Source organism: Ceratocystis lukuohia (genome assembly GCF_044167205.1).
Source record: "Ceratocystis lukuohia strain C4212 chromosome Unknown Supercontig1_pilon, whole genome shotgun sequence".
Taxonomy (NCBI): Eukaryota; Fungi; Ascomycota; class Sordariomycetes; order Microascales; family Ceratocystidaceae; genus Ceratocystis; species Ceratocystis lukuohia.
Genome location: NW_027263520.1, coordinates 1050792 through 1064657, shown reverse-complemented (window position 1 = coordinate 1064657; position 13866 = coordinate 1050792). Strand labels below are relative to the sequence as shown.

At 50.1% G+C, this 13866-nt stretch overlaps 5 protein-coding genes across 5 annotated transcripts; 3 read left to right on the top strand and 2 right to left on the bottom strand.

Moving 5' to 3' along the window:
* Positions 1-593: 593 nt before the first annotated feature.
* Positions 594-4126, top strand: HOO65_010276 (WD repeat domain-containing protein; the record flags this gene model as incomplete). Its single annotated transcript, XM_071005325.1, has 3 exons — positions 594-658; positions 705-1005; positions 1124-4126. 3 exons carry the CDS (start codon positions 594-596, stop codon positions 4124-4126), a joined length of 3369 nt encoding a protein of 1122 aa, XP_070862098.1.
* A 323-nt stretch (positions 4127-4449) lies between these two features.
* Positions 4450-6770, bottom strand: HOO65_010275 (AMP-binding enzyme; the record flags this gene model as incomplete). Its single annotated transcript, XM_071005511.1, has 3 exons — positions 4450-4549; positions 4640-6227; positions 6317-6770. 3 exons carry the CDS (start codon positions 6768-6770, stop codon positions 4450-4452), a joined length of 2142 nt encoding a protein of 713 aa, XP_070862097.1.
* Positions 6771-9495: 2725 nt separating this feature from the next.
* HOO65_010274 (O-acetylhomoserine (thiol)-lyase) lies at positions 9496-10972 on the top strand (the record flags this gene model as incomplete). Its single annotated transcript, XM_071005800.1, has 3 exons — positions 9496-9675; positions 9774-10133; positions 10220-10972. The coding sequence occupies 3 exons, from the start codon at positions 9496-9498 to the stop codon at positions 10970-10972; spliced, it is 1293 nt and encodes a 430-aa protein (XP_070862096.1).
* A 414-nt stretch (positions 10973-11386) lies between these two features.
* On the top strand, positions 11387-12294 carry HOO65_010273 (ER membrane protein complex subunit 7; the record flags this gene model as incomplete). The annotated part of the gene is made up of 4 exons (XM_071006070.1): positions 11387-11861; positions 11920-12012; positions 12077-12210; positions 12280-12294. The coding sequence occupies 4 exons, from the start codon at positions 11387-11389 to the stop codon at positions 12292-12294; spliced, it is 717 nt and encodes a 238-aa protein (XP_070862095.1).
* Positions 12295-12444: 150 nt separating this feature from the next.
* HOO65_010272 (WW domain-containing protein WWM1) lies at positions 12445-13455 on the bottom strand (the record flags this gene model as incomplete). Its single annotated transcript, XM_071006031.1, has 2 exons — positions 12445-13279; positions 13358-13455. The coding sequence occupies 2 exons, from the start codon at positions 13453-13455 to the stop codon at positions 12445-12447; spliced, it is 933 nt and encodes a 310-aa protein (XP_070862094.1).
* Between the last annotated feature and the right edge of the window lie 411 nt (positions 13456-13866).

The window sequence follows — 13866 nt, the reverse complement described above, 5'->3', positions numbered from 1 at the left end:
TATTTTAACTAGTTTCTGCATATTATTAATTCATTAGTAGCTGAATGCGTTGAGCGACTTCTATCTCTAGAAAAGTGATATTCCCATATGCTACACCTTGTCTACTACTTAGGGCGTGAAAAAGTCTCTAAAGTTCATGTGCTTGATAGTTAGATAGCTTCACCATAGATTAGAAGGCTTCTAATAGCATGAAGCGATAGATTGAATGATCTAGAGAATAGATGAGTGTTATACATATCTATATAAATGTCAGTATGTGATGCTGAAATGTTTCCTAGGGTTAATAACCCACAAGCAATAGGGTCATAGAAGAAAGGATTACATGCTTGACAGATTAGTCATCACTCTCCAAACAGGAGGTTCTAAAACAGAGGTAATGGAACATTCTACATAGCCCTAGAGCAATGGATTTCTTCTATATCCTAAACCCCAAACGCGATAAATGTACATCTAGCCGAATGACCATAACATCAAGCGTATTGCTAAGAATGTAGTATGAGCCATTCTCCCCTGCTCATCGATTTAACGACTGATGAACCTCCGACAGAAGTGGAAAGCTTAACCACACTGACAACTTCTGAAACAAAGAGCAAATGGTCATCAGAGAGCGACATTGGCACTGGTCCTGGCTCATGTTCATTTTCGTCAGAGCCAAGAGGTGAGAAGTCGAGCATGTCAAATGCCTTGCGGCTACAACTGGTCAGTAATCGACCGGACGAACTCCGCTATTGCCAGGACCAACAGGATTACCAAAGTCACTATGGCCAGGTTCTACAGAGACAGAAACAGAACCAATCGCTGTCATCATTGCCACCATCACAACGCCGATTGCTACAACGACCCTCAGCCCTCCTTCAAAACTGCAGCCATAATAGCCAACCAGGCGCCCTCCTGGACCAAAGCACACGAGAAAATTCCCAGTCTGGGCTTCTCTCTGATGACTCTGATTACGATGCAGCACCTCGACCCCGTAAACGATTGCGTCAAGATTTTGACCTGAGATGGGTATGCACGTGTCATTCATGAAATCGCGCCTAAATACACGACCTTTCCTGCGACGCGTTTTGGTCCCGTCGTCATCTACATCAGAAAATTTACTAACGCCACCTGCCTGATCATTTAGAGTCCCTTTTTCAACCCATCGCCATCGCATCAAAATAGTACCTTGAGCGGCCCTATCATCCGCCAACAAACTATCAATAATGCTACGACCGCCTCTAACCTATATTCAAAATACTCCTATCCTGTCCACAAAGCTAGCAGCTCTTTGTTAGCTTCCCAACCGACCCCACAAACTGGCACCGATCCAATTGACGATGGTCAGTCCTTGGACGATCTTGCAACCCCTATCAAGCGCGAACCTAATGTCCCCTCCATGCTAGGATTACAACCTCGGAAGAATGGACACAGCTCTCGCATATTGCCATCTTCTTTACTCGATCCTGACCCATTGCCACAGTTGCAACCTGAATCTCGTAATGATGGGCATATGATCAATACTGGTATCGGTACCAAAACTAAAATATCGACGACACTGGCTTCGCTTTCTCCATCTTCTTTTCAATCTCTAAATTCTTCCGTTCGAGACCCTCGCCGAAAGCCGCCTGAAATAGTTAAGGACCCTGACCGAGTGGTGCCGATACAGTCCACTTGGCATCAGGCCGGCTCTTGGCCGTACCTGCCATCTAGTAGTCGTCAAGGCTTTTTAGATACTCTCACTACCGAAATCCCCGCTGCTGATCTGCAGAATTTGCCCCCCGGGATCAAATTCCATGTTGACTTTACACCCAACGAGATTAACTATATTCTGCAAGCGGCTCGCATGTTGGTGTCGTTCAAAAAGCCGCCGTCCAGCAAAATCAGAGAGCTGTCTCGCATCATCCACAAACGCCCTAGTTCAATCTTGGACCTTAGCAAGTTGGAGGGCCAGGACGCCCTCAGAAGAAGGGGCTATATGGACATTTACAATTTCCTCTCGGACGTTAACTATCGCCAAACCACTCATGGCGACCCGCAGGCTTTGTCAATTGAACATGACCAAACCAAAGGAGCTCGAGAACGATATGCCAAACTTTCAAGCATGAGATTCTCGCGTGAGGTTGAGGGACGATTGGGCTTTGGAAGATCAAGGCGGTACCTGCATGCCAAGAACGATATGCTGACGCTGATTGAAGATAACTTGGATGTGCGCTATGAGTGGACCAACTGTGCCGGCGATATTGCCACGGTCTCGTGGCTGTCTCCCGACACCTTCATCTGCGGCACGATTACACATTCAGACTCTCACAATCAGCAGTATAACAAGCCTGGAAATCTCTTGATTGGATCTGTCAAGGATATGGCGCTCAGGGCCCTGCCAGACCACCGTATTTCTAGACCCATAGTCGAAAAGGGTGAGAACTCGACAGATGCCATGAGAGAGAGCCAGGACCCTTGGCTCTATTCCTCCGTAGTATCATCTGCATTTGATGAAGACACTGGGCTGACGTACACTGCAAGCTTTGATCATACCGTTAAGATCTGGCGGCCTGATGCAAATCTCAAGGGCTCTATCAAGTGTGTCGCGACATGGCAACACGCAGGCAATGTTAACTTTGTCCTGCCCCGAGGGAGTCTTGTGGCCACAGGAATGGATGTTACTAACCAGGCTGTGCGTGTCTACACCATGGACCCCAACGGCGATATCAGCAAAAGCCGCTATAGATCCTTCGGAAATCAAGTTGGGCCTGCTAATATGTCGGTTTCGACAGAAGAAGACAAGCCTAAATGGGGATACCTCCCTGCAACCATGCAATGGGGAAAGGGTGCTCAGTGTCGCCATCACTTGCTAGTAGGATATTCGCCTCGCTCTTTTACTAAAGACGAAAGTGACATCCCCCAAAACCGCTGCAATTCGGGGGTGGTCCGGGTTTGGGATACTGTCACGGGAAATGAGATTATGCTGAATTTCCCACTCGCCCAAAATGTGTTTGAGGTAGCTTGGCATCCGAGCAAGTCCACATTTGCTGTTGCTACCTCAGCTACTACGTCGATTATGCATTCCGAGTCTAGAATCAAGACACAGATCCGCATCTGGTCGTATGCTGCCGATAACCCGAATATCACTACTGGAACATACCATCTTAAACAAACTCTGGATTGCTACTCTGCTGACATCAACGAGATCACCATCCGTCCTAATAGCAATATGTACTCGTATGTCACTGCAGCGACGACTGACGGTCGCGTATATGTTTGGGATACAGCAGGAGGAGACAGGCCTATGCACATTCTACATCATGGCCGGTCTGTGGATCCTTTGCCTGATGGTAGCGAGTTGGATACAGGCGTCCGCTTCACGCTCTGGGGCTCAACGTCAAATCGATTGTATACCGGAGGGTCTGATGGTGTGCTAAGAGTATGGAATATAAGAAACAAAAAGCCGTTCGTCCGTAACCTAATTGAGGTTCCTGGTCCTCTCATGGCTGGTGCTTTCACTGCCGACTTTTCTCGTATGGTTATTGGCGACGCGTCAGGACGCGTCTTCCTTCTTACTAATGACGTCATGGACTCACGTCCCTCTAATTTTTTGACCCTCACAATGCCTGATGGTAAGACACGGCGCATCCGCCGGCCGCAGCCGTTCACACCACACGTTGAGCCGCTTCTACCCGAAGGCTATCTTGCTACGAGATCTAGCACGGAAGGAGTTGCGCGTGCCCGTGCTATGTTATTATCAGGTCAGATCACTCTTCACCCCAATCCAACCATTGGTGCTGTTCAAGGCCCGTTGTATCCAACCTTAGACTTGTACCGCACCGATGCACACTTGGAAGGCAACATCACTTTGGGCCTCACAGACGAGTTTGCCTCAAAACAGCAGGAAATACTGCGGGGATTGCCACAGATTACTGTTACTGGAAATTCCAACACATTTAGCCACCTTGGAGAACTGGTACGGCACCAACTGGTACGGCACCCGCGGAATGTCGTGGCAAACACGGATGAGATCCATATGCACTTGCACAACTTGCACCGGGATTTCAGCCTTGATCGGTTGCAGTCGAGGGCCTTGGCTCAATTGAGGGCTGAGGGCGCACAGCTTGAGTTGGAGCATGATTTTGAGTATGAGTCGGACACAGAGTGAGTGACAAAAAATATGTTAGTCAGCAACCGTAGATGGGGATGGATTGTCACGTGTTGGGATAGCATTGGCACCCCTTGACTAAACAACAGTCTAATAATGAAGTAAACTTGAAATGTGAATTTCTACCTGTGAAGCCATAAATTTAGGAAACACCAATACAGAGAGTAATTAATGTAGAGGCAAACAAAAAACAACGACGTAATCCTGCAAACAAGAAATGCTCTGCTATTGCTATAAGAGAAGTGACGTGTGAAAGGTAGATATTCGAAATAAAACTATTAGGCATACATGAGGCCCTGTATCTGTTGTGCTTTGCCTTCTCTCTAGAGACGTGGCTTCTCGGGAGTGCTGTTGATCTCCTCATACATAACAGCGATCTCATTCTGGAAGGCCTTGGCAGCCTGAGGGCGTTTTAGCTTAAGCCTATAGGGAAACGACGAGAAGGGAGGGGTTAGCACAGAGTAAAATACAGCGTAGTTTAATAGATATGTAGATCGGGATAGGAGAACTTACGTGGGAGTCAGTAGGTCATTGTCAATCGTGAAGGGGTCAAGTGCCAGATGGCAGCTGCGCACGCGCTCGAAGCTGTTGAACTTGGCCTTCCGGCCAATATGGTCGAAGATCTTGAGCATCTCACGTCTTACCACGGGTTCATGCAGTGCAGCACGTAGAGCGGGCAGATCAGTGGGGCTGATATGGCGTTGTAAATGCTTAGAAGCAAACGGCGCAAAGGTGACGGGATCGACGCCGAAGATGCCGACAAGCGACGACTGCACAGGATCGCCGTGTACAAAGGCCGATACAATGAGGTTTGTGCTACCCATGTATACGTTCTCAATACGCTCGGGCGAGATGTACTCGCCCTGTGCTAGTTTCAGCACGTTCTTCTTACGGTCTACGATCTTGAAGCGGCCAAGGGAGTCAACTTCAGCAATATCGCCAGTGTGGAACCAGCCGTCAGCGTCAATAGATTTGGCAGTCTCCTCGGGGTTCTTGTGGTAGCCACTGAAAATGCAGGGGCCTCGAAGAAGAATTTCACCACGAGGGTTGGGCTTATCCGAGACCAAGTACTCCATGTCGGGGACAGATTCCAGGCAGATCTCAACGCACGATGTCGGAGCACCGATGTTGCCTGTGGTGAAGTCATTGGACATCTGTACGGTAGCAACGGCGTACGACTCAGTCAGGCCATAGCCCTGTACAAATCTGTTTCCAAGAGCGGCACGGAGGAACATCTGCACATCGGGATCTAGTTGGGCGCTGCCGCTGACCATGAAGCTGCAGCGGCCGAGACCAAGAGCAGCCGTCACCTTGGGCGTCCAGATCCGGTCAAACAAAAAGTGCTTGTTGGAGGCCTTGCCATTGGGAAGTTTCATATTAGCCTTTTTTGTTTCAATGACCTTGCGGGAAAGGGCGCCCTTGACACCGGGAGCTTCGATAGTGGCAGTGCGCAGGGCGGAGTTGAAGCGGTTGAACAACCGAGGGACACTCATAAAGCCACTCGGTTTCAATAGTTTCATGTCATCCACCAGCGCTGTCACATCACCATGGAAATAGCCAATCTTGGCTCCTGATGCCAGGGCTGTCGTATCCACCATACGCCCATAAATGTGAGCCAAAGGCAGGTAAGAAATGTGTGTGTCACCGGGTTTGACGTGGTCACTGGCCCGGGCTCCAGTGATGGCAGAAACAGCATTGCGGTGAGTCAAGACAACGCCCTTAGGTGTTCCAGTAGTACCAGATGTGTAGTTGATGGTGATTAGATCGTCGGGGCCGGGCGGACGCATGGGACGGCCAGACTGGGCGCCTATGGCCTCAACATCACGCATGTCGTAGATTTTGATGCCATGTGAGGCAGCGATATTATTGAGTACCGAAAGCATGGTCATATCAGTCTGTTCGCCGGCATCAAGGGGGTCTAGCGAGATAATGGTCTTGAGGGTAGGAATACGAGTAGCCAGGCTTAGAAGAGCCGGCACGTGAGGAAGCGAGCACATGAGAACGGGGAGTTCGGCATGGTTGATGATGTACTCGGTAGTTTCGGGGCCGAGGGTTTCATAAAGCGACACGGAGAACAGAGACTGGGAGACGATAGCGAGCTCTGTATGGGCCTAAGCGTTAGCCTGGGAGTTCGCAATGACAAACAGAATAGCGCCGCCTGGCCTGGCCTGGCCTGGCCAGCTAACTTACCGGCAATCTGCCACTCCACGCGGTTCTGCGACCACAGACCCACTCCATAAATAGAATTAGGCTCAACACCAGCCGCCTGCATCACCTCGACAATTCCAGCGCCGAGGTTCTTGCGGCGTTCGGCAACCTCAGCAAAGGTCAGCCATGCATAGGAGTTCTCCCACGATCGCGTGTCGCGATTCCAGGGCCGATTGCCGAGACAGCTCATCGAGGCCTGGCGCCGGGCAACATCCTCAAACAGGTCGTGGGTGGTTCGGATATCGGCATCGTACGTTTCCAGCATTCCAGTTTCACGAAGGCGCCAGTGGCGATACACGGCGGTTCGGTTCTCGCGCTGAGAGCCGGGAATCGCGACTCCGTGAGGCTGGCCTGGCGGCGGAGTGAGGGCCAGATCCTTCTGCAAGGCAATCATTTGCGAGCGGGAGACCATGGTGGTTTGTGGGCCGTTGCTCATTTTGTACACGACAACGATACGCGTTTATCGAGGGTCGGTGAAATAGAAGGTTGTCAAGGGAGGGCAGTGGCCGCTGGAAGAGGAGCAGAGGGAAATGCAGGCGAATCTAGCACAGTAAAAAGCCTCAGGTCACCCGAGACCCAAGTAAAATAGGCTGACAAATAAGAAAAGCAAAAAGCGCAAAGTGGAAAGAACAGTCGAGGCCAGGCAGGTAGGCAGGTCCAAGAATCGTAGTTACGGGTCTGGCAGCTGAACGTCGCAAGTCAAATTGGCTTTCTGGGGAAGCGAGAATGGGCAGTTGCTAATTGTTGCTTGTTTTCTGGGTCTATGCAGCACCACGTAAGGAGCAGGCAGGGAGCTGTAATTAAATGGCTGGAAAAAGAAATAGACAATGCAAAGGACGAGGAATGCAACTTGCTTCCCTGTTTGTATGAGGAGGTCGCGGAAGTTTGGCTACAGCCACTTCTGTAGTTATGACATCCGCCTCTTAGCATATGCCAGATGTCTTGTTCCTGGACTCCAAACACCTGCCAAGCTACAGCCAATCGGCCGAGGTTGGCTGGTGTTCCTTCCCTTTCTTTTAGTGTCCTCGGTTCAGTTGATGGCTTTTTTTTTGTAGTTTGCCCAGCGAAGGTACACTGTGGAGCAGCTTGTTTCACAGGAATTACCATGGCTTCATGGAGCTTCTCAAGGTACTTTGGCTTCGCCCAGTACATGTGTGAACGCTTCTATTACAACCCCACAAAAGAAAATCATCCACCAGCGTTTCGCTGAGTTGGAGAAAGCTGATTCATACAAAATCGAAGGAAGCAGGTTGCAGGTAATAACCCAGTAAACCAATACAAACCTCGGTTGTCTTTTGCCCTCCGTTGATTGGTCAACACGTCAGCAAAGCACACTGCGATCGTGCACATGCCAAAAATGAATTCAATGGCATGATTCCGCGTTGTATAGAGTTAGGGTTAAAAGCAGCCCGTTCTTCTATTTTCTTTCTGTGAAGGTTTCTAGAAGACCCCGTCCGTACCTTTTGTCAAATTGTACAAGAAAAGCTTCCGGTTCAAGAAGTTACTCTAACAAGTAGACCGACTCGACATATCTCGATAAAGCGATTTTAACTCTGGCGCTCATAACGTACGATCGACGCCTCAGGAAGCTGATAGACATGACCCCTCTTGGGGCTACTCTGAGTGGCCCCTCGCCATTTTACCCTGCTGCCTCTAACGCATTGTATCGGGATCATGATATCCCATAGGCTGTTGGTGTTTCAGTAACGTCTATGCATTAGTTAGTCTATGTCATGAGGCTTATACATATGGGCTGTCATTCTTTGGCATCCTGTCATAGAAAAGGCAACTCTTGTTCTTTCTCTCACAATTGCACATAGTGAGCCGGCCTCACTGTGTTCTTCGATTCGGATGGCACCCAGTATCGTTTCTCTGGCCCTTCGTGGGCTCCAGGCCGTGTTGGCTTTGGTAGTGCTGATTCTTGCCATGGTCGGTGCGTACATGCGATAGTATAGCATAGTGAATGATATATGCCTTGCGTGAACACTGTGCTAAAACATCTGGAATGCTCTTGTACTAACTGATCGTCGTGGGCGTCTCTAGTTTCTCAGTTCTATAATACGCGCACAGAATTTTCTGCGCCTTCGCAGGTCAACTTCCTTATTTTTGTCCCTCTTTTTTCTTTCCTGTCTTTGGTGTATCTCGAGGTGCTGCCGAGGATGGCGCCTCAGCGTAAGTCCCATTGGTTTAAGCTACATAAATCGAGAGCCTTGTTGTCTAACTCCGAGACAGTCTTATATCCCTTTATCTCCTTTACCGTTGAAGGCTTGAATGCCGTATTTTACTTTTCCGGATTCACCGCCCTCTCTGTGTTCATATCGAGGCTTTCGTTTTGCCTGGGATCTATCTGCACAACAGCCCGCATGGCAGCGGTATGCGGTGGCATTGAATTCGTTCTGTGGACCGTCACAATGGCCATTTCCTCACAGGCTGCATTTGGTTGGAAATGGAGGTCCCAGAGAAAGAGACTAGCTGCGGAACCACCATCAGTTGTAGCAATGACCCAGGCGTAGGTGCTGGTTATTGGGTGGAGATGGGGGCGGACAGAGCCTAAGATCCTTAAGCCTAGTGGTCGCCGGGATCGGGCTGTTTTCATGTCCTTTATTTCAAGGCTTCGGAAAAGGAAGTGAACGACGGGTTGAGGACCAAGATTCCCTTCTAGTTTAGCCTGGTTTTGCCACCCCAACTCATATGGCCCGGGCTCTATTGGTCCATACCTGTCGCTGTCGCAATCCGCAGGCCGTGCTTGATCTTGCATCTTTGGGATCAATTTGACAGGCGGCCGGGATTGTGGGTGCGAGCTATGGCGTGCTTTCAAGGAACTGGGCCCCCCACTTTGACTTACATAGCGCATAGCCTAGACACAAACTAGCACATATCAATAGATATATTAAGCTTCTGAGGTTACGGGCCGGTTTTGATATTTGGATGGGCGATGTCGCCATCAGCAATAAAAGAAAAAAAAAAGAAAAACCCCAGAGTGAAAAAGAGAAGAATGAGAAACATTGGCTGTAAACCTGCTAGCATAGCACTCCCTGCTGGTGTATAAAGTGATCTTCTTCGCTGACTTTCTTTTTCTCCCCTTTCCTGCTTTCATGTTTTAACTAGCAAAAGCCTTCTTTGTCCGACGTCTTCTATTAATCTTGAAATAGATCATCACAATGTCTACACAGAAGTTCGAGACTTTGCAGCTTCATGCTGGCCAGGAGGCTGATCCCACCACTGGCTCCCGTGCTGTGCCCATCTATGCCACCAGCAGCTACGTTTTCAAGGACTCGGCTCATGGCGCACGTCTGTTTGGCTTGAAGGAGTTTGGGAATATCTATAGTCGCATCATGAACGTGAGTCTTCCCCGGAACATATATTCCTATTGAGACAATGAGAGACCAAGATGTTACTACGATGGCTAACACACCAAAAACGTGCCCCCTCCCTCTAGCCTACTCTTGATGTATTTGAGAAGCGCATTGCTGCGCTTGAGGGTGGTGTTGCTGCTCTGGCTACCTCTTCCGGCCAAGCTGCCCAATTTATTGCTCTCACTACTCTGGCTCAGGCCGGCGATAACATTGTCTCCACATCTAACCTGTACGGAGGCACTTACAACCAGCTCAAGGTCCTCCTGCCGCGTTTTGGCATCACCACCAAATTTGTCAAGGGCGACAGCGCCGATGACCTAGCCGCTGCTATTGACGACAAGACCAAGGCCGTGTACATTGAGTCTATTGGCAACCCGCGCTACAACGTGCCCGACTTCGAGGCCATTGTGAAGGCTGCTCATGCCAAGGGCGTGCCTGTCGTTGTAAGTTGACTTGTCTGCCCGGTTGCCGACCGCACGCTTGATTCTACCGCAAGGCCAGCTGCTAACTATCTACTCCTCGCAACAAGGCTGATAACACGTTTGGTGCGGGTGGCTATTTCTGCCGTCCCATTGACCATGGTGTCGATATTGTGGTGCACTCGGCCACCAAGTGGATTGGCGGCCATGGAACCACGATTGGCGGTGTTATTGTCGACAGTGGCCGCTTCGACTGGGGTGCCAACGCTGCCCGCTTCCCCGACATGGTCAACCCCTCTGCTGGTTACCATGGCCTCAAGTTCTGGGAGGCCTTTGGCCCCATAACTTTCATAATTCGTGCTCGCGTCGAGATCATGCGTGACCTGGGCGCCTGCCAGAACCCCTTTGGTGCTCAGCAGCTGATTCTTGGTCTTGAGACGCTATCATTGCGGGCCGAGCGCCATGCTCAGAACGCCCTGGCTCTGGCCAGATACTTGGAGAGTTCGCCGTACGTTAGCTGGGTCTCATACCTGGGTCTAGAGAGCCACAGCTCCCACGAGATTGCCAAGAAGTACATGCCGCGCGGCTTCGGCGGCGTGCTGAGTTTTGGTGTCAAGGGCGGCGGTGCCCAAGGATCGGCGATTGTAGACAACTTCAAGCTCGTCTCCAACCTGGCTAACGTTGGTGACTCCAAGACTCTGGCTATCCACCCATGGACCACGACACACGAGCAGCTGAACGACGAAGAGAAGGTGGCATCAGGTGTCTCTGAGGACTTGATTCGCATCTCAGTCGGCACCGAGCACATCGATGACATTATCGCTGACTTTGAGCAGTCCTTCAAGGCTGTTTTGACTGAATAAAGAAGTGGTAGTTAACAAGGGGCGGCACATCCAAAGGCACAGTTGCTAGGGCAAACACGAAGGCCCTGCCTGAATGTATTTTACACGATGGAGTTTAAGGATTTATCATTTGCTGTAATTTTGAAGCTTAATAGAATGGAAAAGCAACGCTATGCATCAATGGCAATAGGAAATTAATACAGAAAACAGTACAATGTCGTAAAATATGTCATCTGCTTCATCCGCTGTCCATCTACCTAGCTCAGACCCTAACAATAGACACTACAACCCTAATTCATAGAAACCTGGCCCCACTCCTTTGACTACTTATCATGAGCGCCACCTATCGTGTTGCCAACCAACAGCCTTGAGACGTCCTTGAGCACCTTGTTGAGCGAACCCACCAACTTGCCACTGTCCCACACAACCCTTACAATGCGCGCGGCATACTTTCTAACAGCTGCGCTGGCCAGCATAGCCTCGGCGATTACCTCTGAGAAAAACGATGGTGGCAGTAGCCACCTTGTTTCTAACAGTCCCATCTCGACCACACTCCTCTTCACGGTGCCTGCCAGCCAGGCCCTTGCCAACCCAAGCACTCTGCCACCCTCGACCCATGCTGTTCTATCGGCGCCCGGGAAGCGCTTTTCGGCGCCGCTCTCAGTAACCAACAACTTCATCTTCCGTAACGTAACGCCCGGCTCGTACTTGGTCGATGTGTACTGCGCGTCGCATGGATTTGCACCATTGCGTGTTGATATTGATGCAACTGGCCAGCTCATTGGCGCGTGGGAGACATATCGGGGTAATGAGTGGGATAACAAGGGTGAAGTCGTCCAGGGCTTCCAGACGGGCAGACTGGAGATGCGAGTGCTGGGCCAGCGAGGCTTCTTTGTGGAAAGGCCCAAATGTGAGTGTTCTGGAGAGATTGATATAATGGGGAATGCAGCACTGACAACAGTCATTAGTCTCTGTCCTTTCGCTATTTAAGAACCCAATGATTCTAATGGCCATGGTATCGCTGGTCATGTTCATGGGCATGCCCTATCTGATGGATAACTGTAAGTTTATTTATTCTACTACTTCATATGACAACATCATCATGAAATCTAATAATTCGTATAGTGGACCCCGAGCTTCGCGCTGAAATCGAAGAGCGCCAAAAAGGCGGTCTTCTTGGTTCCATGTCGGGTGGAGCTGGCTCGTCTAACTCTGGCAATGCGAAGGGTAGGGCGATTGGGAATGGCAACTCGGAAGGGGTACGGAGATGATGCGCCGTAGCCTTAGATGGAGTGCGATTGCTATAGGTATTGGCTCCATTTACGTAGGTCAGCGAATACTGACGCCAATCAAGAGCCTGCCTATCGCATGTTTTACAGTGAATAATTAAGCAGTAAATGTATATTGATCGAAATATCAGTTTCATAATGTCGTGAACAATTATCCATGTGAATCTGAGAGGCACCAAACCAAACAAACGCTGCTACCTAGGACTAAAAGTCAAAGTCACCGCCTCCAAAATCGCCTCCGCCAAAGTCATCGTTTTGCCCATCCATGTAGCCCTCGGCGTAGGCCTCATTCTCTTCATGATCAATGGCACCTGCTATCAGTGCGCCACCCAACACGCCAGCGCCAAGGCCCAGGGCAGCACCACCCATCTTGCCCATACCGCCGCTCTTCTTCGGCGGTGCTTGCCCATAGTATCCACCTTGAGGCGGGTATCCGCCATATCCTGGCTGCCCGTAGGCCTGAGGAGGATATCCATTGTTGTAGCCAGGCTGAGGGTAACCGCCGCCGCCACCATAGCTAGGCTTGCTATGGCTGTTGTGGCGGCCGGCAAGACTTCCCAGAAGACCGCCTAAGCCTCCTGCGGCAGCTGCGCCACCAGCACCACTGTGTTTACCCGATGCCTTGTTGAAAAGCTTGCCCATCAAGCCGCGCTTCTCCTCGCCGCCATTTACAGGCGTTGAGTTGGCTGTAGATGTGGCATCGTAGGGTGTGGGGGTATTGCTGCTACTTGCGTTGTGATAACTAGCATTGGCACCGACATCATTGTAGTAGGGGTTTCCGCTAGCGTTAGGGTTGCCAGTGTTGTGGAAGCGGGTGTTTTCCTCCTCCTGAAGGCGGCGAGCTAGAGCCGCATCATCCTCTTCCTGATTTGAGGGCGCAGTGTCATAGGGGTTCTTTTTAGTGTCGCTGGGTGCAGGCTGATTATGGCCGGGTACATAGCCTGGGGGAGCGCCGGGGGGAGGGGCTTCATTTGGGGGATAGACAGGCTCCCTAGGAACCTCCCATTGAGATTGCTTTGTATACAGGTTTACGTAAAACCTAAAGCACAGAGATTCATATTAGCAAGGAGACTGATGAAGAGAGTAGCAGTAGCACCTGTGGGCGCTAATAACTCACCACTGTTTGTACTGGTCATTCCAGCGTGCAGTCCACCCAGGGGGTACCTGTGGCTCCTGGGGTGGGGGAGGGCCAGAAGGAGGGGCAAAGTCAGCCATGGCTAAAGCTGTGGCAAATGCAGATGCTGAGGCCGGGATAGAGAAGAGGAGCAAAGAATGAAGTCCAAGACAAGATAAGACGATTAAGATGATGGAAGAAGAAGCGAGCAAGAATGGTTCTCAGAGAAGGATATTTCAATGATGGGAGGGAGCAGAAAAAAGGACCTAATACAGAAAATGTAGGAGAAAAGGAGAGATCTGGTCACTTGATCTGGATATCAGTTATTTGCTGTATATACAGGCCAATCTGGATGCAGCTGAACGACGTTAACAGAGACAGAGATAAAGGCGCAGGCTGGCCAAACAACCCTATGAAACTTATATTGGGGTAACGGTAAGAAACAAGAAAAAGAGTCGATGAAAGAGCTTTCGAGACAAAGAGAGCAAAAAAAGATAATACTTCGTGTTGTG